Source organism: Mastomys coucha, unplaced genomic scaffold (assembly GCF_008632895.1).
Source record: "Mastomys coucha isolate ucsf_1 unplaced genomic scaffold, UCSF_Mcou_1 pScaffold21, whole genome shotgun sequence".
Taxonomy (NCBI): domain Eukaryota; kingdom Metazoa; phylum Chordata; class Mammalia; order Rodentia; family Muridae; genus Mastomys; species Mastomys coucha.
In genome coordinates this window covers 2,105,488-2,126,518 of record NW_022196904.1, presented here as the reverse complement: position 1 = coordinate 2,126,518, position 21,031 = coordinate 2,105,488, and the positions used below count along the sequence as shown (strand labels likewise).

Genomic DNA, 21,031 nt, shown 5'->3' with positions numbered 1-21,031 from the left:
CAGTACTCTCCCCAGTCAGTGTTAACGGAGATGGAATGACAGCCGGCTGCAGAGCCTCTAAACCAGTGGTTCTCAACCTGTGGGTCACCTTTCACAGGGGTCACTTAAGACCATCCCACATATCAGATGTTTATATTACGATTTGTACTAGTAACAGAATTACTGCTAATGAAGTACTAACAGAAATAAATTTATGGTTGGGGGGGGGTCACGGCAACATGAGTATCAAGTGGTCGCGGCACTTAGGAAGGATGAGAATAGCTGCCTACGGAGTCCGATATAGACACACCCTGTAAGTGCTTGTCTGTGCGACGATGATGCTATCCCACCCATTCAGACTCATGAACTGTGTGCTCTGTCCTTAAAGCTGGGGCACACCATGGCTGAGACAGCTTCCTGCCTCCACAGATTCATCAATATCAGGACTGTCATAGTGATCACCATTGACACCAGCATTGCTAGCATGTCAGTGTCATCATGTCCCTGTCATTATCAACATCACCTCCACATCGCCACCATCATCACCATCATCGCCATCACCACCATTACTACCATCACACCATCACTGCTGCCATCACACTCACTGCCTTCATCCTCAGCACTTCACCACCAATACCATCACCACTGTAATCAATTCAATGCCATCCCACAGTGACCACAAAATTACCTTAACCATCATCATAACCTCCACAATGAACACCACCACCAACACGCAATCATGGCGTTCATCAATAATGCCAGGATCACCATCTCCATCTTTTTTTTTGTTTTCTTTTGTTTTGTTTTGTTTTTTGTTTTTCGAGACAGGGTTTCTCTGTGTAGCCCTGGCTGTCCTGGAACTCACTCTGTAGACCAGGCTGGCCTCGAACTCAGAAATCCACCTGCCTCTGCCTCCCAAGTGCTGGGATTAAAGGCGTGTGCCACCACTGCCCAGCTTACCTTCTCCATCATTATACCACCAACACCACCACACTGTCTTTGTCATCACACTCATCGCTACTGCCGTCATCACAGCATCACTGCCATCATCCCATCACCATGATCACCATGACCGCCAGCCACCATCGCAGCATCGTGATCATCTCAAGCACCATCACCACTGTGGCCTTCACCATTAGCACCATCCTGTCACTAACCATCATCCTGATCAACACCACTGTCACCACCCGCCATTACCATCACCATCAACACCATGAGCACACGGCCATCCACTCCCATCGTCTCACCATCATGTTCAGCATTATCACCATCTCTATCACAGGTGGCACTGACGAGTTAGAATCAGCTTTGTAATTCTGTCCCTCCAGAGTCCCCTGCTGCCCAGTAACAACACCCACACTTTGATTGTAGATACTTTGGCTTTTGTTTGTTTAAGAGTATCTTGAGCCCCTCGAATTTCAGAGTGGGTCACACATCTCCCCTCAGAGGCCTCTCCTCCTCCTCTGTGGTGGTGGTCATGGGCACAGGTGTGCTGGGGGGCCAGGCCACCTCTGCTAGCCTCTTTACAGTCTCACTCATCTGCCCCAACCCCTGGGCTGCCTCTACCAACTGGACTAGGCCCAGCCCCAGGACCTGGCGCTCCTGCCGGTCCTGCTCCAGGGCCCAGGTCAGCTTCTGCAGCTGGTCACCCACCTCCCTCACAGCAGCCACCAGCTCTACCAAGGCAGGTGGCTCACAAGCCATGACCCTTACAGGTGGCACTGGGGACACACATGGCCCAAATGGACCTGGGTTATGATTAAGGGTTGGCCCTTGAGTGAGGTGGTCTGGAGAAGGTTGGTCTGATGGGTGTGCCACAGAGGAGATGGGAAGGTCAGGAGTCACCATGGGGTCTGGAGCTGAGTGTAAGGTCTGGCTTCTGGGTGATTTGAAGACTTCTGTAGATAGTGGGTCTATGCTTGGGGCTGGAGAGGGCCTGGAGGGGACAGACTCTGACGCTAGAAAGAGCTCTAGGTTCTGCATCTGGGATGTGTCTGTGGGCGTAGCTTCCACCAAGGTCAGCTCTGGCTGTAGGCTAGGCTTGCCCCTCAGTTGTGAAGTGGGAGAGGATAACTCTGTTTCTAGAGGGTATGGAAGGGACTCTGTAGAGGTGGCAGGGGTTGGTGAGTATTGGTGAGGGGAAGGGTGAGTGTTGATGGGAGGTTGAGGACTTGTGGTAGGGTGAGGGCTCCTGGGATGCTGAGGGTTTGTGGTAGGGTGAGGGGTCATGGTAGAGTAGGGAGTTGTGGTGTTGAGTTGAGGGATGGTGGTGGGGTGAGGGGTGCTGGTGGGGTGAGAGGCTGTGAATGGCTGTGTGGGGGTCCTGAAGCTTGTGAGGAGGTCTGAAGAGTCAGAACTTTCTGGGGTTATTTCAGGTGCTGTGCCAAGGCCTGGTGTTGTGTCAGATCCTGGGGTCAGCTCTGAGGTAGGGGAAAGGCTGCTCACTTCTGATAGCATGGAAGAGTCAGAGGTTAGCCCTTCAGAGGAGGTGGACGTTGGGTGGCCTGAATGCTCTGGGGTATGAGTTGGAAGCAAACTGGCATCAGGAGTGGACAAGGCAGAGGTTGCTGGGAAGGGAAGCCCTGGGGTGGGTGGAGATGTTTTGGGAGGGCTAGAGGTCCCCTCCTGCTTTGAAGATGAGTCTGGGATGAGTTGTGGCCGGGAGCCAGAGGTCTGCTGTGAGCCAGGAGGCTCTGGTGAAGCGGAAGAAGCAGGGGATGAGGTGGTGTGTGCTGAGGTGGGCAGCGGCCGGCGCTCAGGTTTTGGCTTCCTTGGTGAACCTGGAGTTGGAGAAAAGAGGGCAGATCGGTCAGAGGTCAGTCGGGGAGATGACCAATGGGAAGGCAAAGATCTCCGTGACATCATGGGTCACCGGCAGACTTCACCAGGCCCTAGTGCCCCTCCTCCTCGCTGCGTGCGAGGTCCCTGCCGCCACCTGGTGGCCTATGAGGGGAGCACCCATGGATACAAGTACAGAGTGGGGAAAGAGTTCAGGGAATCAGAAAGATGAACAAGCTTTGGGATACGAGAAGATTCCTAGGAAACACCCACAGTGAGACTCTATGTGATAATCAACGTTCACTGTCAACTTGCCAGGATTTGGAATTACCCATAGGACACAGGTCTGAACATGTCTATGTGGGCATTTACAGAGAGATTTTATTGAAGAGGGAAGAACAACTGTATCTATCCCTTGGGCTGGGGTTCTAAACTGAATGAAAAGAAGTGAACTGGTCAGGTGTGGTGACCCATGCTTTTAACCCCAGCATTTTAGAGGCAGAGGCAGGAGGATGTCTGTGAGTTCAAGGCTATCGCTCTGCTTGGTCTTTGAAGTAAGAAGTAGGTTACCCCTAGGAACTTGGATTCTATCTCTATACCCCATAACATGTAGTCAGTCCCCAGGCCTCCTCTTTGCCTATGCCTCACCTGTGTCTGCACGGGCCCTTGGAGCTGGAGAGGGGTGGCCTGGACTCTCGCTGGTGCTAGTGGTAACTGTGGATCCAGGTTTGGTTGTAGTAGGGGTCTCTTTGGACAGACCTCTTCTTGAAGGCGTATCCCAAGTCCAGGAGGGCTCATAACGACCCTGGTCATCTGCAGATGTGTGAGGAAGAGAGTTGAGTCCTCACTTCCACTTTGTTCTGCTGGCTCATTACCACAGCTGACCCATCATCCAGCCCCCTCTACAACCTAAGCCACTTTGGCCACCAGTCAGGACGCGCTTGGCTAGTAAAAGCAGAAACTGAAGTGGTTATCTCATAAAGCAAATGTATGCATTGCTTCCGTTCGAAGCAGTATTTTTTGACATAGTCTCAGGTAGCTCAGGATGACCCTGAACTCACGGAGCTGATGCTGGCCTTGAGTTCTGAGCTCCCTTTACATTTTAAAATCACATGTATTTATTTGTGCATGTGTGCCTTCCACCACGTGTGCTCCAACAATACTTGTCAGGTTTGTCACCAAGTACCTTACCTACTGAACTATCATGCTGTCCCAGATAGCCTTTTTTTAAGCCATGGCATGCACGCACACACATGCACAAACATAATACATTTTTAATTAATTAATTAGGTGACAATAAATAATTAATAAAAAGAAAAAAACATTCCCGAGTCTCATAAATACTTAGAATACACAAACCTTCCAGGCTGGATCCCAGGGGGAATGGTAAAGACATAATTAAGCCCATGGAAGGCAACACCCCAAGCTTTGAAGAAGGGAGGGGCTGTAGCTAGAAAAGACAAGAGGGTGGACTCTCCCCTAGGGATCAGCCATGCTCATACCCTGATCTTAGATCAGTGAGACCCATGCAGTCTGACCTACAGAAGATCAAGAACATGAGCTTGTGCTGGTTAAGCCACTAGATCTGTGGTGATGCTCTAGCAGCCAGAGAGATCCATGGAGGTACTTCTTAGAGCTTAAAGCCTTCCCTTGCTGGGGTGGGAGAGGTGGCTTAGTGGCTAAGAGCATCTTTTGGGTTTCCCACACACACTTCAGGCAGCTTTAGATTGGATGTCCTCTTCTGGTCTCATTGAGCAACGTGTGTGTGTGTGTGTGTGTGTGTGTGTGTGTGTGTGTGTGTAGCTTGACTGTTCTGGAACTTGCTACATAGACCAGGCTAGTTTCAAACTCACAGAGATCCACCTACTTTGCCTCCAGAGTGCTGGGATTATAAGTCTTTTAAAAAATCTTAACCATGTGGCAATGCAAGTTTTCTCCCACAAGTCTTTGGTCACTTGAGAATTCCCTTCCTGGGGCCAGTGGGTAAACTTGGTTGCTGTATATCCTGATGACCTGAGTTATACCCTGCCAAAACCCACATGGTGGAAGAAGAAAACCCAACTCATGAGAGCTGTCCTCTGACCTCCACACGTATCCCATGGCACATGCATGACTTCATTAAAAAAACAATTATCTTCTTGCCCTCCTCTGCTGGTGGATAATATCACATTTCTGGGAAGCTTTTCTTGATTTCTCTACTATGTGTGTGTATTACAACTTTGGCATCCTGGACCTATGACCTGTTTTAGTGAACAATGTTTTCTGTCCTTGGTGATTACATGGGCATTCTGTACACTGGATTGGGACATGCAGTCACACAACTCGCTCCAGTCCCTGTGGAGTCTAGACTGGAGTGAGTCCCAGCCCAGACTTGTGCTTTGAAGGACAGCAACATCAATCATCCCAGTGCAATGAGTGAATGCCTTAGGTTGGCATCATGATCCCTGCCTATAACCCTATCACTGAGAGTTCAAGGGTTGCCTGAACTACACAGTGACTTCCAAGCCAGCTTAGGCTATGGATAAAGAAGGTCTCAATAGCAAACAAACAAAAGCTGGGAGAGAGCTCAGGTTGAAAAGTACTTGTTTTGCAAACTTAAGGAACAGAGTGTGAGCCCCAGAGCACACATTAAATATATATAGAGAGAGCTGGGTATGCTGGCTCCTCTTGCAATCCCAATGCTAGGGAGACAGAGACAGGGGGAACTCCCAGGCTTATGCGTCAACAACCTAACCTCGATACTGAGCTCCAGGCCACTGTCTCATAAAAGCAAGGTTTAGATAGTGTCTGGGGAGCAACACCAGAAGTTGTCCTCTGGCCTCCACACACACCGCAGAGACATACATAAGCATTTACATACATACATTTATTCTTACATACATACCATGCACATGTTTACAAAAGACACGTGTAAACTGTTTGAAACAGTCTCATCCCACTACCATACCTTCTTCTAACCCTCGATACATAGAACTGTCTCAAGAGTCTGCTTGCACAGTTTGTACTTCTGATTTATCTGTTCTAACCCCAAGGATCCCCCTGCCTCAGGGGCTAGCTGTCTCTGCAGTGGGCAGTGCCTCTCCATGCAATCAGTTCCACCACGAGGGGGCACTGTGGGACAGAGAAGCTACCCTAATTGTGCAGAACATAAGTTCTGGAAATTCAGCTGCACTTGAACAAGGAACAGGGTCTCTAAAAGATCACTTCCGGTTCCAGCATTCTAACGATCAACCTTAATACCATCAAGAGATATTCCTGGGTCCAAGTTACAAATTCCTGAAACCTGCTCCCTAGTTCCAACTCTACAGGTGGAGAGCAGGGATCCTGGTGGCCAATCAAAATGTGCAGCACCCCTGTGATGTAAGGAGGTGCTAGGCAGAAGAGCAGGTACCTACCTAAGCAGGCCTGACTGTGCACGCTGGGTTCCAGAAAGGACTCAAGCTGATCCTCCAATCAGTGACAGGCAGAGGGACACACGGAGAGAGGCAATGAGCATTCACAGTCAAAAGTGTATTTAGAGAGAGTGAAATGAGGGAGACAGAGAAAACAGCGGGTGTGAAAGGCAGTGGGTAAGGCAGAAATACTGTTAACCTCTCTCACTGAAATGAGGACCAGGAGACACAGGGAGAGAGAAAGAGAGAAAGGCCTGAAGCTAGCAGAAGAAAAAAACAGAAAGTGTGACTCAGAACATAACAGTAGCTGACTGAAAAGAAGTTGGGGGCAGGTAAGATAGCTCAGCAGGTAAGAGCACTGACTGCTCTTCCAGAGGTCCTGAGTTCAATTCCCAGCAACCACATGGTGGCTCACAACCACCCATAATCTGACACCCTCTTCTGGTGTGTCTGAAGTCAGCTACAGTGTACTTACATATAATAAGTAAATAGTAAAAAAAAAAAAAAAAAAAAAAAAAAAAAAAAAAGGCAACTATGGCCAAGTTGCCTTGGTCATAGTGTCTGTTGTTCACAGCAGTAAAATCCTAAGACAATACTCTTTAAAAAAAAAAAAAAAAGAGGGGTTAGAGAGATGGCTCAGCAGGTAAGAGCACTGACTGCTCTTCCAAGGGTCCTGAGTTCAAATCCCAGCAACCACATGGTAGCTCACAACCATCTGTAATGAAATTGGATGCCCTCTTCTGGTATGTCTGAAGACAGCTACAATGTACTTACATATAATAAATAAATAAATCTTTAAAAAAAGAAAAAAAAAAGAAAAAGAAAGAAAAGAAGTTGGAATATTCATGCCTGTAATCCTAGTATTGGTGGGTGCAGTCAGGGGATCAAGGCCAGCCTCGGGTACATAGAGAACCCCAGCCTGAGCTATAAAAGAACAGCTCAAAAGGGGTGGAGGGGCAGAGAAGAGTAAGGGAGGAAAGGGAAGGAAAGAGAGATGGATGACATGTGGCTGGGGTAATAAATTAGAGGCATGGATCAGCACGCAGCCTGACAATTCTAGTTGTACACCTGGCACACACATGGTAGAAGGAGAGGACTGACTCCTGCAAGTTGTCCACACACACAAACATACACACACAAACACACATACATATCCATGCACGTGAGTATGTGCCCACACAAATGCACTTGGGTGCGCGCGCGCACACACACACACACACACACAAGCGTGTCTGCACACACATGCATACAAGAATCCATACATGTGAGTGTGTGCATGTACACACACATATGAGCTCGAACATGCGTACATATGAGTGTGTTTGCAGGCACACACACTGCGGCATATGGCGCTGAGCACAGGCTTGCATACACAATCAATCAGTCTAACAATGAAAAAGGAAAGAAAAAGGAGAAAGCTACAGAAGGGAGGAGATAAAAGCAGAGGGTCTGAAAAAGACAATGAAGGCAAGAAGAGAGGCAGTCACATGAAATACAGTGAGTGACAGCAAAGTGGTACATGCCCAGTGACCCCAGGGCTGGGGAGGTGGAGGCAGGGAGAAAACAGGAATTCTAGGCCAGCTGGTACACCAAAATAAAAAAGAAAAGGCAAACTAATGAGAAATGGGGTGAGTTGGTGACTTGAAAGGAAGATACAGGGGCTGGACAGATAGTTCAGGCTGTTCTCCGAGAGAAGCCAGATTTAATTCCTTACACCCACATGGCTGCTCACGCCTGTCTGTAACTCATTTCAGGAGCTCTGGTGCCCTCTCCTGGCCTGAGTGGGAACTGTATGCACATGGCACAGACATGCATACAGGCCAAAACAACCATACCCATAAAAGAATAATTTTAAAAATTTAAAAGGTGTGGAAGGAGTATAGAACTTTAAAGAAAAACTAAGGGAAAAAACAAGAGATACTGCACTTGGAAAAATGGAGTACTAGAGAGGAGGAGAGAGTGGGAATAAATCCAATGGGAGAAAGACACCAGGAGAAAAGCAAAATGGAGTTCTAAAATGTAGGTGATGAAGTCAAGAAGAAAGGTAAGGAAGTTGGTAAGAAAGGAAAAGGTCACAGGCAACAGGGTGTAAGGGGGAGAGGAATCACCCATGGGAGCCACAGGAACAGAGCTGGATGGGAGATGACAGAGAACATGCAGGGGAGCAGCTCAGGGGCCAGGGTGGGTGGAGATCCCCGAGTTAGCATCAGGGATGGAAGGACACAGACCACAGCAAGCCAGAAGCCATGGAGAAGCAGAAGGACAGATAGCTGTCATTGGATTTATTCCCATTCTCTCTCCCCCTCATGGGTGGGGCTGGGAAGGGCAGGATTAGAACCTGTGCCCCAGGAGGGTCCTGCTTGTGTCTGGGCTAGAGCCTGAGCAGGACAGAGTGTGGACTGCCAGACTGGGTATGACTCTGCTGAATGTGGAACCATGTGCTGACAGGATAACCCTGAGCTGAGGGCTCTGGGTCATTTCCGCAGATGCTCTGGATTGAGGGGCCACTGCCTGGTCGCTTTGGTAGGCTCAGTGCTAGCTGATGCCCTCTGATCACTCAGAGTCACATGCTGTCCCATTGCACGGTGGAGAAGATGAACACTGTCAAGCCTAAGAGTGGACCACATTTAGGCAAGCCTTCCAGGACATGGAGGCCTAGGCTAGCTGTTAGAGAGATCTTCATGGCGGACCACAGTAGCATATATGTTTGTAATGCCCACACTTGGGAGGGGAAGAAAGGAGGACCAGTTCAAGGCAAACCTCAGCTACATAGCAAGTTCAAGGCCAGTCTGGAATACATGATATATCACCTCAAAAGACAAAACAAAACGGTGGACGCCATGGCCCAGTGGGTAAAGGTGCTTGCAAACGGAGAGCTCCACCATTTTTCCTCTGACCTCATCACCCATGCCTTGGCATATGCACCCAGGTGGAGCCCCTCACCTGTGTCCGGAGGGCTCTGTGTTGCTGGAGAGAGAACTTCAGTGTCTGTAGTTGTAGCCCAGGAAAGTGTATGTCCAGGCCACGCAGCCACTGCAGTCCCTTTGGCCAGGTCTTCTCCAGAAGTGGGGTCCCAGGTCCAGGAAGGATAATCGTCGTCACCTGTGTACCCTGGGGAGAGACAGGTAACCTGTGTCTCTTCCTGCTAGCTAGGGTCCTTTCCCCTGTGTTTCCCCTCCCTGCCAGAGCCTCCCGAAGTAACCCTTTCCTGTCCTCACACTGGGCCCCCTCCAGCCCGCTCCTTAGACCCTTAGCCGCCATTCTGCCCCACTCTAACTCCAACCCTTCGGCCTCCCTCGCTGTTCCCTGGTACCAGTGCAGGTGAGCACCACGTCTTCTTCGTGGTCACAGTTGTGCTTCCCCCATGTCCCTGAGGGGCAGTCACTCAATGACGTCTCACTTCCCTTACAGCCCATGTCATCCAACCAGATGGGCCCAGTGCCAGGGCCATAGTGAGTTTTGCCTACTCGGGGCTGGACCTTTCCGCAACCCAGTTCCCAGCAGGCCACTGTGGCATCCCGGAGGTCCCAGCTGTCATCACAGACTGTTCCCCAGAGTCCGGCATGCCACACCTCTAGCCGGCCAGCACACCTGTTGGGCCCATCAGCCAGACGAACCCGGAAGGGACCTGGGGGTGGTGGGAGGCCCTCAGATTAGGAGGTACAGGGCCGCCTCCCTGTCTCCACCCTTTTAACTCTCTACTACTCACCCGATGGCACGGGGACTTCAGCAGTTGGGGTGGCAGCTGGATCTTGGGATGATTCCACAGAGCCTTCTGGGGTCTCACCAGATGGCTCCAAGGAGGTCTGAGGGGCTTGGGTGGTGGTGGCCTTAGAGGTCACTTCTTGAGTGGACAGTGACATCACAGTCTCTGAAGTCCACTCCCAGGGGACCCTAGGGGTCAGCCTTACAGTGGTGTGTGAGGCCTGCCTGTGGGGAGCCTCCGTGGTCAGTCTCTTTGGTAACTCAGAGGTACGTGGGGTTGGATTTAGGGAAGTTGGGGTGCCTGGGACTCTGGAGCGTCTGGTGGTTGGCATCCCTGGGGGCTGAGTGGTTGGTCTCTTTGCATTTTTAGTCACCCACTTCTTGGTACTCTTGGGCGCTTTCCCTGGAGCCTTCGTGGTTTTCTGTAGCACACTGGAGGTGAGACTGGCAGGCTTGGTGGCTAGCTCTCCTGGGAGCCAGGCACCCTGATCTCTACCCAACCCAGGGAGCCAGCTCCAGCTGAAAGGGTCTGAGATGGTGTCCAGGCCGGGGGTCCCTAGGAGGCCAGGAGGGAGGAGCGATAAGATCATGAAGGAAGATCTTGTCCTGTTGGGCTAACCCATACCCTCCACCCTCTTTCACTTGAGAAAACAAAACTCATTGGGCAGTGGTGGCGCACACCTTTAATCCTAGCACTTGGGAGGCAGAGGCAGGTGGGTTTCTAAGTTCGAGGCCATCCTGGTCTACAAAGTGAGTTCCAGGACAGCCAAGGCTACACAGAGAAACCCTGTCTCAAAAAAAAAAAAAGAAAAAGAAAAAAGAAAAAGAAAAAAGAAAAAGAAAAAAGAAGAAAGGAAATAGAACTTTGTTGGACTGAAGAGATGGATCAGTGACTAAGAGTACTTGCTGCTCTTCCATAGGACCTGGGTTTGACTTTTAGCACACACATAGTGGTTCACAACTGTCTGTAACTCTAGTCTCAGAGAGTCTGGTAGCCTCTCCTGGGCTCCGAGGACTCCAGACAGGCACGTGGTGCACAGATCCACTTGCAGGCAATCTAAAAACTAAATAAAAGCAATCTATACTACATGTGCTTGTCCCTTGACCATTGCAAGCATGTCCACAGGGCATTATTCCCTAATTGCTCTCTCTTATCTCTCTCATCGCTACCTGCCTCTCTCCCCTATTCATAACCTTGGGTTTTGTCACGTGATCCATCAAAGGCCATCTGCATTACCACTGGACTAAAACTGTCATTAAGAGCCTGGTACAATTAAAGCTACTTTGAGATCCCATCTCATCCCCATCAGAAAAACCATCATCAAGGAAACAAATGACAGCCAATGGGCAAGATGGAGTCCTCATTCACTCTTAGTGGGAGTGTCTAGTGGTGTAGCCACTCTGGGAAGCTAGCATGCAGATTCCACAAAAAACTTAATAGGCACTGGAGAGACAGCTCAGCAGGGAAGAGCGCCACACAAACAAATCATGTACATGATTAACAATAATAAAGTCACCGGGCGGTGGTGGTGCACGCCTTTAATCCCAGCACTCGGAAGGCAGAGGCAGGCAGATTTCTGAGTTCGAGGACAGCCTGGTCTACAGAGTGAATTCCAGGACAGCCACCGCTACACAGAGAAACCCTGTCTCACAAAAAATAAATAAAGTCAATATTTTTTAAAGGCAAGGAGTAGGGCAACTCTGGATAGCTACTCCACTCCTAGGCTCACACCCTCAGGCAGTGGTTCTCAACCTTCCGAACGTTTCGACCCTTTAATGCAGCTCTTCTAGTTGTGGTGAACCCTAACCATAAAATTATTTTTGTTGCTACTTCACAACTGTAATATTACTATTGTTATGAATCATTATGTAAATACCTGATTACTCCAGAGGTCTTAAGTGACCCCTGTGAAAAGGTCATTCAACCCCCAAAGGGGTCACAACCCATGGGTTGAAAATCACTGCCTTAAGGGCTTCATCTCTTATTAATGTAACAGCTGTTTGTTTTTACTCTTTGAGACAGGAGCAAAGCTGTCTGGGCAGACCTTTTACATCATCTCAAGTAACTAGGATTATAGCTCTACCCCACCAGGTCTGGCTTTCTTGTCCTGCCCCCCCCCACACACACACTAAAGATTTATTTCTATTTGATATATTTTCCCTGCATGAATGTCTGTGTACCATGTGTGCTCAGTGCCTGCAGAGGCCAGAAGAGGGTAACAGATTCCCCACCCACCAAGTGGAGTTAGAGAGCTGCCATGTGGGTGCTGGGAATCAAATCTTGGTCCTCTACAAAAGCAGCCAGCACTTTTAACCACTTAGCCCCTGTTTGTTTTAAGGGGTTTTCCCATGACAAGGTTTCTTTAGCTCAGGATAGCCTTAAATTCATAAGAGTCCTCCTGCCTCAGCCTTCCAAGTGCTGTTACCACAGGCATGCCCTATTACCACTGCCTTTTACTCTCAAGAGTTCCCTGCTCCCATGCTCCCATGGCTCCCAGGGGAGACAGAGGCAGAGCTGATGACTCCATCCTTTGAGTCACCAATATCCACACTCGGTCTCTCTGGTTAGGCCACCTAGGCAGTCAAGGATGAACCATGCCCAAGACAAGCTTGAGTGCTTTGCCCTGGCTCCAGGAAAATGACCTCTAAGCCCTTGGAATGTTCTTGCCTGGTAAGAAACTCTTTATATGGTTGTGGGGAGGAGGGGCATTGCACCATGTCAAGTCCATACTGACAATGTGACTTCTGAAAGCCATGAACGTGGTCAATCAAGCCCCTACCAATCAATCAATCAATCAATCAATCAATCAAACCCATAGATATCAAGGCTAACTTGTCTGGATGGCTCTTCTCTCATGACGTCGCACGTGTTGCTGGGATAATCCAGCACTGTTTATACCACCTCCCCAGGATTCACACTTAAACTCCATTCCATGTGTGTTTTCCCTTGGCTGACCTTAACCTGCATCTTCAGGACATTGAAATACAACCCTGAGCCTCTCCCATTTCTGGGCGTCTTCTAGCAACAGACGGGATGTCAGTGTGGTTTCAGAGACCTCCCAAACACTACCTTGTCCTACTGGTTTGCAATAGCTTGTCTGTGTTCCCCTTGCCCTCCATGAGGTGTGAGCTTCTCAAAGACCCATACTATGTTCATTCCACTCTGAGCACCCAGCTCCTAGCTCAGTATCTAGCACTGGAGTTGGAAACCAGACCCCTATAAATGAGGAGAAATGCAGTGCCAGAGTTGATGTGAATTAACCCTCACTTTGGCTAGACACGGGCAATTTGAATAAGGTTATATGAGCTAAATACCCAATACAGAGCTGGAGCTTGCAGTACTCAGTCAAGTTAACGCCACCCTTAGCCTCCATTGCTTCCTCTGGGAAGCCCTCCCAGAGCCAGTGGGTGGCTAGTGTGTCCTCACCAGTGCAGGTAACCCCGACATCCTCATTGTGGGCGCAATTGTGTTTCCCCCAGGAAGCAGCAGGGCATTCTGACAGTGAAGCCTCCGTCCCCACACAACCTACATCATCCAGCCAGATGGGGCCTGCACCCCAGCCAAAGCGGCCTGCTGCTGGGTCTGGTTGCCGAGGTCCCCCACAGCCCAGCTCCCGGCAGACCACAGCTGAGTCTCTCATGTCCCAGCTGTCGTCACATACTGTTCCCCAGCGTCCATCATGCCACACCTCCAGCCGGCCAGAGCACCTGCTGGGTCCAGCCACCAGGCGCACCTGGGGGGACCCTGGAATAGGAAAAAAAAAAAAAAGCAAGAGTCAGGGTCAGAGAGCCCAGCTAGCACTAGCACTCAGAGCCTTCATCTCCCTGCCGCCACCTTCCTTTCTAAATGCCCATCTATTCCCTCAGTGGTGCTTTTTCTCTAATCCTTCAGTTCAGGTAGCAGGTAGGGTGAGGTCTCTGCTGTACTGGGCAGAGCCAAGTAGAGCTGGATGGCTCCTCAGGAAGCTAAATGTAGAATTACCACATGATATAGAAATTCCACTCCTAGGGATACACCCAAAATATATTGAAAGGAGGCTGGCGAGATGGCTCAGTGGGTAAAGGCACCTGCCCTCCCTCAAGCCTGACAACCTCGAGAGTCTGATCTCTGGGACATCCACATGGCAGAAAAAGAGTTCTCCAGCTTATGTGTACCATGGCACGTGTGCATGCACACACAGAGATAAACGTGATTTTAAAAACTTGAAAGTATCTGTTAACATTTAGTCATTTCATTATTATTAGAAATTCTGACTAGAGACATGTCTGCTCCTGACAGAATGGTTCAAAGAAGAAACTGAGTGTCAAAACCTCCACATGGAGTTGCTCCAGTGTTGGCAAGGTAACCACTAGACAAAAATTGCCCAATTCATCTGCAGACAAAATATTGTCCAAAAAGGGCAAACAGATATGGGCTAGTCGACTGCTAAGCTCTGCCAAGACAGGGTAAGCTAGCCCTTCTCATTCCTGCTTTATTTCAAGGTCTGTCAGATGGCTCTGGGCCAGAAGGCTGAAGACAGATGCTCTGACATTGTAAGAAATTAGGGGACTGTCCAGGCAGGCAGCTGTCTCCACAATTTGTTTACGTTTTGGAAGCTATGTTTTTGTGCTTCCTATATATTCAGGTTATATTTCTTTCTTTCTCAGATTTCTGACAGGGTTGAAGACTGGTTGTAGTCTCATAATCAAACTCAAGTTTGTTTAGCATTGAGAGAGATGATATAGATTTAAAAGGATGGTTTTCAGATAGTAATGTAAGCTAATATCAGAACATAATTCAAATATAAAATGATAAGCTCTTTAAGTTAGGATAGATGGTGGAATACTTTATCTAATTGACAAATATGATGAACTAGATGTTACCTGTGTATCATACTTTGTAATTTACATAGTTGTTATACTTGTGCTCAATCTATGTCTGAGAGGAAAGAGCAGTGTTGATTGGATAAATGGGGGAAATGAAGTGGGCTTGGCTTAATGCTGCTTGTGTTTTAATATTAATTTTGGTCCCCCAAACTGCTTACACAAGTGTCCACACATAAGACACTGAGGGATCCTGCCCTCAGTTGAATCCAATTGGTAAATAAAGATGCCGCCAGCCAATGATGAGAGCATGAGACCGTCTGGTCAGGAGCACAGAGTGAGTGCCACTACACTCTGACCTATGTGTACCATGACACACGCACACATGCACAAAGATAGACATGATTTTAAAAAGATGAGAGCATCTGTTAGCATGCACTTGCTGTAAACGCTATACTAGTCACAATAACTCAAAGGTGCTCCTTAGCGTACCAACAGGTAAACAGAAAATGGTAGCGATCTTTGCAATGCACTTTGAAATGCACAGTGCAGCCCAGGCTGGCCTCAAATTCACAATCCTCCTGCTTCATCCTCTCAACTGCTAGGACTGCAGGAGGACACCACCATGCCCACTGCACCAAGGGGGTTATTTTATTTTATTTTTTAGAGTTTTTAAATATTACATTTATTTATTTACTTATTTATAATGTGTGTGTATGTGTATGTATGTATGCACAAGGGTGTGTGTATGCCACCACATGTATGTGAAGGTCAGAGGAAAAATTTGAGAGTTAGGGCTCTCCTTGCATAGTGTGAGTCCTGGGGATCAAATTCAGGTCATCAGGCTTGGTAGCCAGTGCCTTTACCTACTGGACCATCTTTCTGGTCCGAGAGACAACTTGTGTTTGTGTGAGTGTGTGTGTGTGTGTGTGTGTGTGTGTGTGTGCATTCGTGTGTAAGCCAGACATCATTCTCTAGCTTTTTTTTTTTTTTTTTTTTTTTTTTTTTTTTTTTTTTTTTTTTTGAGACAGGGTCTCTCACTGAGCCTGAAGCTCACTGATTTGGCTAGACTGACTGGCTAGCAGGCCCCAAGGATCTCTCCCTCCCTGGTGCTGGAGTTAGACATATCCACTACTGCACCTAGTCTTTTTTAGTTTAGCCATTGGGGATCTGAACTCAGGTCCTTGTGCTTGCAAGTTAAGCACTTACCCAACTGAGCCATAATTGTTTGTTTGTTTTGTTTTGTTTTGTTTTTCGAGACAGGGTTTCTCTGTGTAGCCCTGGCTGGCCTGGAACTCACTCTGTAGACCAGCTGCCTCTGCTTCTGCCTCCAGAGTGCTGGTATTAAAGGTGTGTGCTACCACTGCCTGACTCAAAACAACTCTTTTTTTTTTTTTTTTCTAATATCAGATCCCATTACAGATGGTTGTGAGCCACCATGCAGTTGCTGGGGATTGAACTCAGATCCTCTGGAAGAGCAGTCAGTGGCTAGCCAGAGAACATTGTAACAGTACCACCATAGAACCCAGACTTTAGACAGTGGGCTCTCATGCCCATCCTCCTCTCCAGGTCAGGGCCAGCTCTAGAAGGTGGGACTCTTATACAAGCAACTCTGGATTGTACGCTATCAGCAGAGCATTAATCAAGCACTGGGCTGAGCAGGGGCTTGGGCTCCTCTTTTCATGGAGACAGCTTTACAGCTAGGGCAGAGAGGGACTCACCAGCTTCGGGCCCAGGCTCTGGAGGGGCAGTAGGAGAAGCAGGAGGGGGCCAAGTGCCCACTGGGCCTGGCATCTGACCCACTGAGGTAGACAGAAGCCTGGGTGCTGTGCTGTTGCTGTCCGCCGCAGGAACCGTAGGCTGCACATCACCAAGAGGCATGCCTGGGCCAGGAAAGACTACATTAGCACCACCTCCAGGGCTGCCTCCTACACAGGCCCAAGGCTTCCACAACCCTGAGCCACAGCAATATGTGGGTAGAAAGAAGAGGGTAGAGAGAGCAGGAAATGGAGGGAGTTTGGAGGTGAGAAAAAAGAGGGGAGGCGCCTAGCAAGGCAAGATTGGCTCCTACTAGGAACAAGAAAGTAGGGCTCAACCCCTCATTATGACCACCAAATACCAAATTATATCCAGTACCCCTTAGGGAGACCAAGTCACCCCTAGTTAACTTGGCATAAGGTTCGCATAAGAATATAAGATAGGGAGAGGGAAATCGCACAGGAAGTAAAGGCTGAACTGGGACAACACTTCTTTCCCATCCACTCCAGTGACCACAAACACTGTCCCATCCTTCCCCAGTGACATCACTCATATACGCTTACCATCACACACGGCCCCAGCATCCTCCCGATGGTGACAGTCATGCTGACCCCAGGGCCTTGAAGGGCAGAATCGCAAGGCTGTCTCATTTCCTCGACATCTAAGATCATCCAGGATGATGGGTCCAGCTCCCTCTCCAAAGAAGGCACCCCCTGGGGCGGCCAGGGCACCCCCACAGCCCAGCTCCCTGCAGGCCACAGCAGCATCTCGAAGATCCCAAGCATCGTCACACACCGAGCCCCAGCGTCCACCATGCCAAACCTCCAGGCGGCCAGCACAGCCATGGGGACCATCAGCAAGGCGCAGCCTGGGTGCAGGACCTGAAACAGGAGGACAGAGGTCAGGGTGACAAGAGGTTAGGATGGATGAATGCCTGCTACTTATACCAAGAAGGAAAACTAGACTGGGTTTGCAAGGGCCACAATACCCGTGTGAGAGTCTAGGGTTGTGAGCAGATACTGGATTAGACCAGTGAAGAAGCAGAATGAGTGCTGACAGGGAACAAGAACGCTAGGGGAAGGAAAGAGGGAAAGGGATCGAGGGAGAAAGAGGAGAGGAGCGAATGGAGGAGGAAACCCCCAAGTGCCCTTCCATGGCCCCTTACTCTTGGTCCCAGTTTCTAGTTGCTCCGTCAAGAAAGCTGAGGTTCAGTAGGCTAAGCTAGCTCATCACTGCCTCTCCCAGAGAATGTGTAGAGAGACAAGACTTGAGGCCAAGCCTTTTACTGCTTCCTGGGGGAGGGAGGAGCTGAGATCTGAGGGAAGTGGGGTGGGTAGTCGTCCCCCCCCACCCCCACATACATACCAGTGCAGACCAGCCCTGCATCCTCAGTGTGGTCACAGTTGCTCCGGCCCCAGGGGCTTCGGGGACAGTCCCGGAGGGCCTCCTCTCCTCCTCCACACCCCACGTCGTCCATCCACACTGGTCCCTCACCAGGTCCGAATCTGGCACCCCCAGGGGCGGCCAGCGCTCCCCCACATCCTAGCTCCCTGCAGGCCACTGCTGCATCTCGGAGGTCCCATCCATCATCGCAGACAGTGCCCCAACGTCCACCGTGCCAGACTTCCAGGCGGCCAGCACATCCATGGGGACCTGACACCAGACGCAGCCGCTCTGGGGCGGGGGTGGGGTGGAGGATACAGACAGGGAAGATGGGAGACTGTAAAAGGCTTTGTCTGATGCCAGCTTGGAGAGGTCAGCTTCCTGTTTGTTTACCTGGGGAAACTGAGGCCCAGGAAGAGCAGAGAACTGAGGTTTGTCTGCCAACTGGCTTATTTAGAAGAGAGAACTGCCATCCCCCTGGGTCTCCTAAAGGAAGGATCAAGAAGAGGAGGTGGCCAGCCCTGACTGGATCTGTAGGGAGGACCCTGTGAACGCTGGTCTCCTTAGAGGGTCACCGGCTGAATGGAGGTCTGCGATCCTCAGTTTGGCCGGGTCTATGGTCTCCCAGATCAGAAAGTCAAGCACCCAAATCAGAAAGTCAAGGGTGGCCAGGCGGTGGTGGCGCACGCCTTTAATCCTAGCACTTGGGAGGCAGAGGCAGGCGGATTTCTGAGTTGGAGGCCAGCCTGGTCTACAGAGTGAGTTCCAGGGTAGCCAAGGCTACACAGAGAAATCCTGTCTTGAAAACCAAAAAAAGGAAGAAAGAAAGAAAGAAAGAAAGAAAGAAAGAAAGAAAGAAAGAAAGAAAGAAAGAAAGTAAGTAAGTCAAGGGAGATTCAGAGACTAACCTTGGCGGGGAGCTCCATTTGTCAGTACAGGGGCTCGGGTGGACTTGGTCTGCTTGGGTGGCCGGGGGTTCTTCTTTCGGGGGCCATTCTGGGAGCTTGCTGCTGGTTGAGGAGCTAGGAAAGTGACATGTGACCAGGATGTCAGGATCTAAGCTGGTCACCCTTCCCGACTCCTTGGCAACTAGGGATTCTTTTCTGAGGGGTTGAAAGATTTCTGGATGGAGGATTTCTGGGTAATGAAGGAGACTAGCTTGCTGGGAAAAAAAAAGTCTGCATGATAACCTTCCCCCGTAGCTGAGTCCAACCAGGGTGCAGGATGGGAGGCCTAGCCCTTTGTGGCTCACCATGAGTTATAGGGGGCTCCTCTGAGCTGGGGTTCAGCTCCCCAGACAGTGCCAGCCATGGATCCCCATCCAGCAGCGACACTGAATCTTCTCTAGAGTTAAGTGCACGCTGACCTATGGGAGAGGACCAAAGTTATGAGGCCAGTGATGGGGAAGGAGGAGAAAGGCCATTTGATCCCTGGGGCAGAAGGACCTGGGATGCCTGAATTCCCTGGGGCTCAGAAATAAGTGATCATAAGCTGGGAGTCCTTGGGAGGGGAGCACCTGGTCTTCTGGAATTGGTTATCGCTTAGCTTCTAGACAATTCAGATCCGTAGGAACTAAGGGCTTGAGGGTTCCTGGGGTCATAACCATGGGAGGGATTTGAATCTTTTTACCTACACAGACGATGCCTGCATCCTCCTCGTGAGAGCAGATATGGGCCTTCCAGCCTCGGTGGGGACAGATACCCAGCTGTCCCTCATTGCCCCGACAGTTCAGCTCACTGAGCCACACAGGCCCAGTGCCCTCCCCGAAGAAGGCACCCCCAGGAGCGGCCAGCGCCCCTCCGCAGCCCAACACTCGGCAGGCAACTGCAGCATCCCGAAGGTCCCATCCGTCATCACACACGGTGCCCCAGCGCCCGCTGTACCAGACCTCCAGACGTCCTGCACAGCCATGAGGGCCGTCAGCCAGGCGGAGTCGCTCTGAGGGGTGAAGGAAAAGCTGTGACTGCAGACAGGAGTACTGTAGGCTGGGGTCTACGGTGACCCCAAGGGCAGGGGGACTGCCTTAGAAGCTACCATCAGGAAGCCAGCTACCCTGGAGGCTGGACCATGGTCCCAGACTCCTGGGTGCAATGAGAGGAATGTCTCAGAGATGCTGGGGGCTGTGTGGAAGGACATTGTAAACCAGGGGATTTAAACATCCCAGGTCCTTCTGCCCTAGGGATCAAATGGCCTTTCTCCTCCTCCCCCATCACTGGCCTCATAACTTTGGTCCTCTCCCATAGGTCAGTGTGCAGTTAATTCTAGAGAAGATTCAATGTCCCTGCTGGATGGCAGCAGTGTCTGGGGAGCTGAGTGGAATTGGGATATCAGGGACCAGCAGGAGAGAGAGGGGAGGCTTGGAGCCGGGTGAGGCCAAGTGCAGAATCAGGACACTTACCTATAGCCTGGATCCCCACCAGCATGGCTGCAAAGGAGGTTGAGGAGGACAGAGTGAAGGGTAAATCAGAGGGGAGGGGTCCTTTCCCCAGTGCAGGCTCCCAGCTTCATTCGGTGGGAAGCATCCATGCACATACAGATTCCTCATACCTCTGAGTCAGAAACCCCACTGCTGGAACGGACCTTGGGTGGAGGCTGGGATAAGTTACAGGTCCCTGGGGTGGCTGGGGCCCCAGATGCCTGACCCCTAAAGGCAGGGCTGGGGACCAGATTGAATGGTGGGAGTGATAGCTCCACAGAGTACATGGCAGGGCAACAAAGGGCAGGTCACTTGAGCTGCTAGGCAGGACATGCAGAAGGCTGGGTCCCTGAGGGATATCAGGGTATCACACAGCACCAGGGACCAGGACCAGGCTCCCTCAAGTATGAGTCCCTAAGTTGGAGAAGCTAAAGGGTCAGAGGTGAGGATCCAGGCCCCCTAAGGTGCTCCCCCACACACAAGGAAATGGATCACTCACCAAGGAGGCAGGTCAAGCCCCTCATGTTTGCAGAGTCCAGGGCAGGGGATGGGGGGTGAGAGGGGAAGGAGGGCAGGAGAGGGGAGGAGGAGGCACCCAGGGAGAAAAGGAGGGAGGGAAGCGGCTGCCGAGGCGCCCTGGACAGCTAGAAGCAGGCTGGGCTGGAGGCTCTGCCAGGAGGGAGAGAGGCTGCAGGGAGGCAGCAGGGGACAGGAGGGGGAGGGGGCTGGCCACAGCTGAGGCTGGAGGGGGGGTGGTGGGCAGGCAGAAGGGAGGTGTTCAAGTGCAAACACCCACACTGGAGGGAGGCGGCCAGCC

General features: G+C 50.5%; 1 protein-coding gene across 2 annotated transcripts; it reads right to left on the bottom strand.

Moving 5' to 3' along the window:
- Positions 1-1,268: 1,268 nt before the first annotated feature.
- Ssc5d (scavenger receptor cysteine rich family member with 5 domains) lies at positions 1,269-20,740 on the bottom strand. Of its 2 annotated transcripts, XM_031385183.1 has the most exons (14): positions 20,714-20,740; positions 20,197-20,223; positions 19,428-19,736; positions 19,051-19,164; positions 18,707-18,820; positions 17,781-18,089; positions 16,979-17,296; positions 16,379-16,540; positions 13,282-13,599; positions 9,859-10,410; positions 9,463-9,777; positions 9,093-9,260; positions 3,406-3,570; positions 1,269-2,759 (listed from the first exon to the last, which is right to left on the bottom strand). In XM_031385183.1, exons 1-14 carry the CDS (start codon positions 20,736-20,738, stop codon positions 1,408-1,410), a joined length of 4,248 nt encoding a protein of 1,415 aa, XP_031241043.1. In that variant the 5' UTR covers positions 20,739-20,740; the 3' UTR covers positions 1,269-1,407. The 2 variants fall into 2 exon arrangements, with proteins under 2 accessions (XP_031241043.1, XP_031241044.1); XM_031385184.1 differs by lacking the exon at positions 9,463-9,777.
- Between the last annotated feature and the right edge of the window lie 291 nt (positions 20,741-21,031).

What these genes read in the sequence shown, in the direction of transcription:
- Ssc5d (XM_031385183.1), bottom strand. Translation starts at nt 20,738, where the DNA reads ATGAGGGGCTTGACCTGCCTCCTTG. An exon ending in TGAAGTCCCCGTGCCATCGG is followed by an intron (nt 9,778 to 9,858) that starts GTGAGTAGTAGA and finishes CACCACCCCCAG; the next exon opens with GTCCCTTCCGGGTTCGTCTG. An exon ending in AAGGGCCCGTGCAGACACAG is followed by an intron (nt 2,760 to 3,405) that starts GTGAGGCATAGG and finishes CTCCAACTCCAG; the next exon opens with GTTCACCAAGGAAGCCAAAA.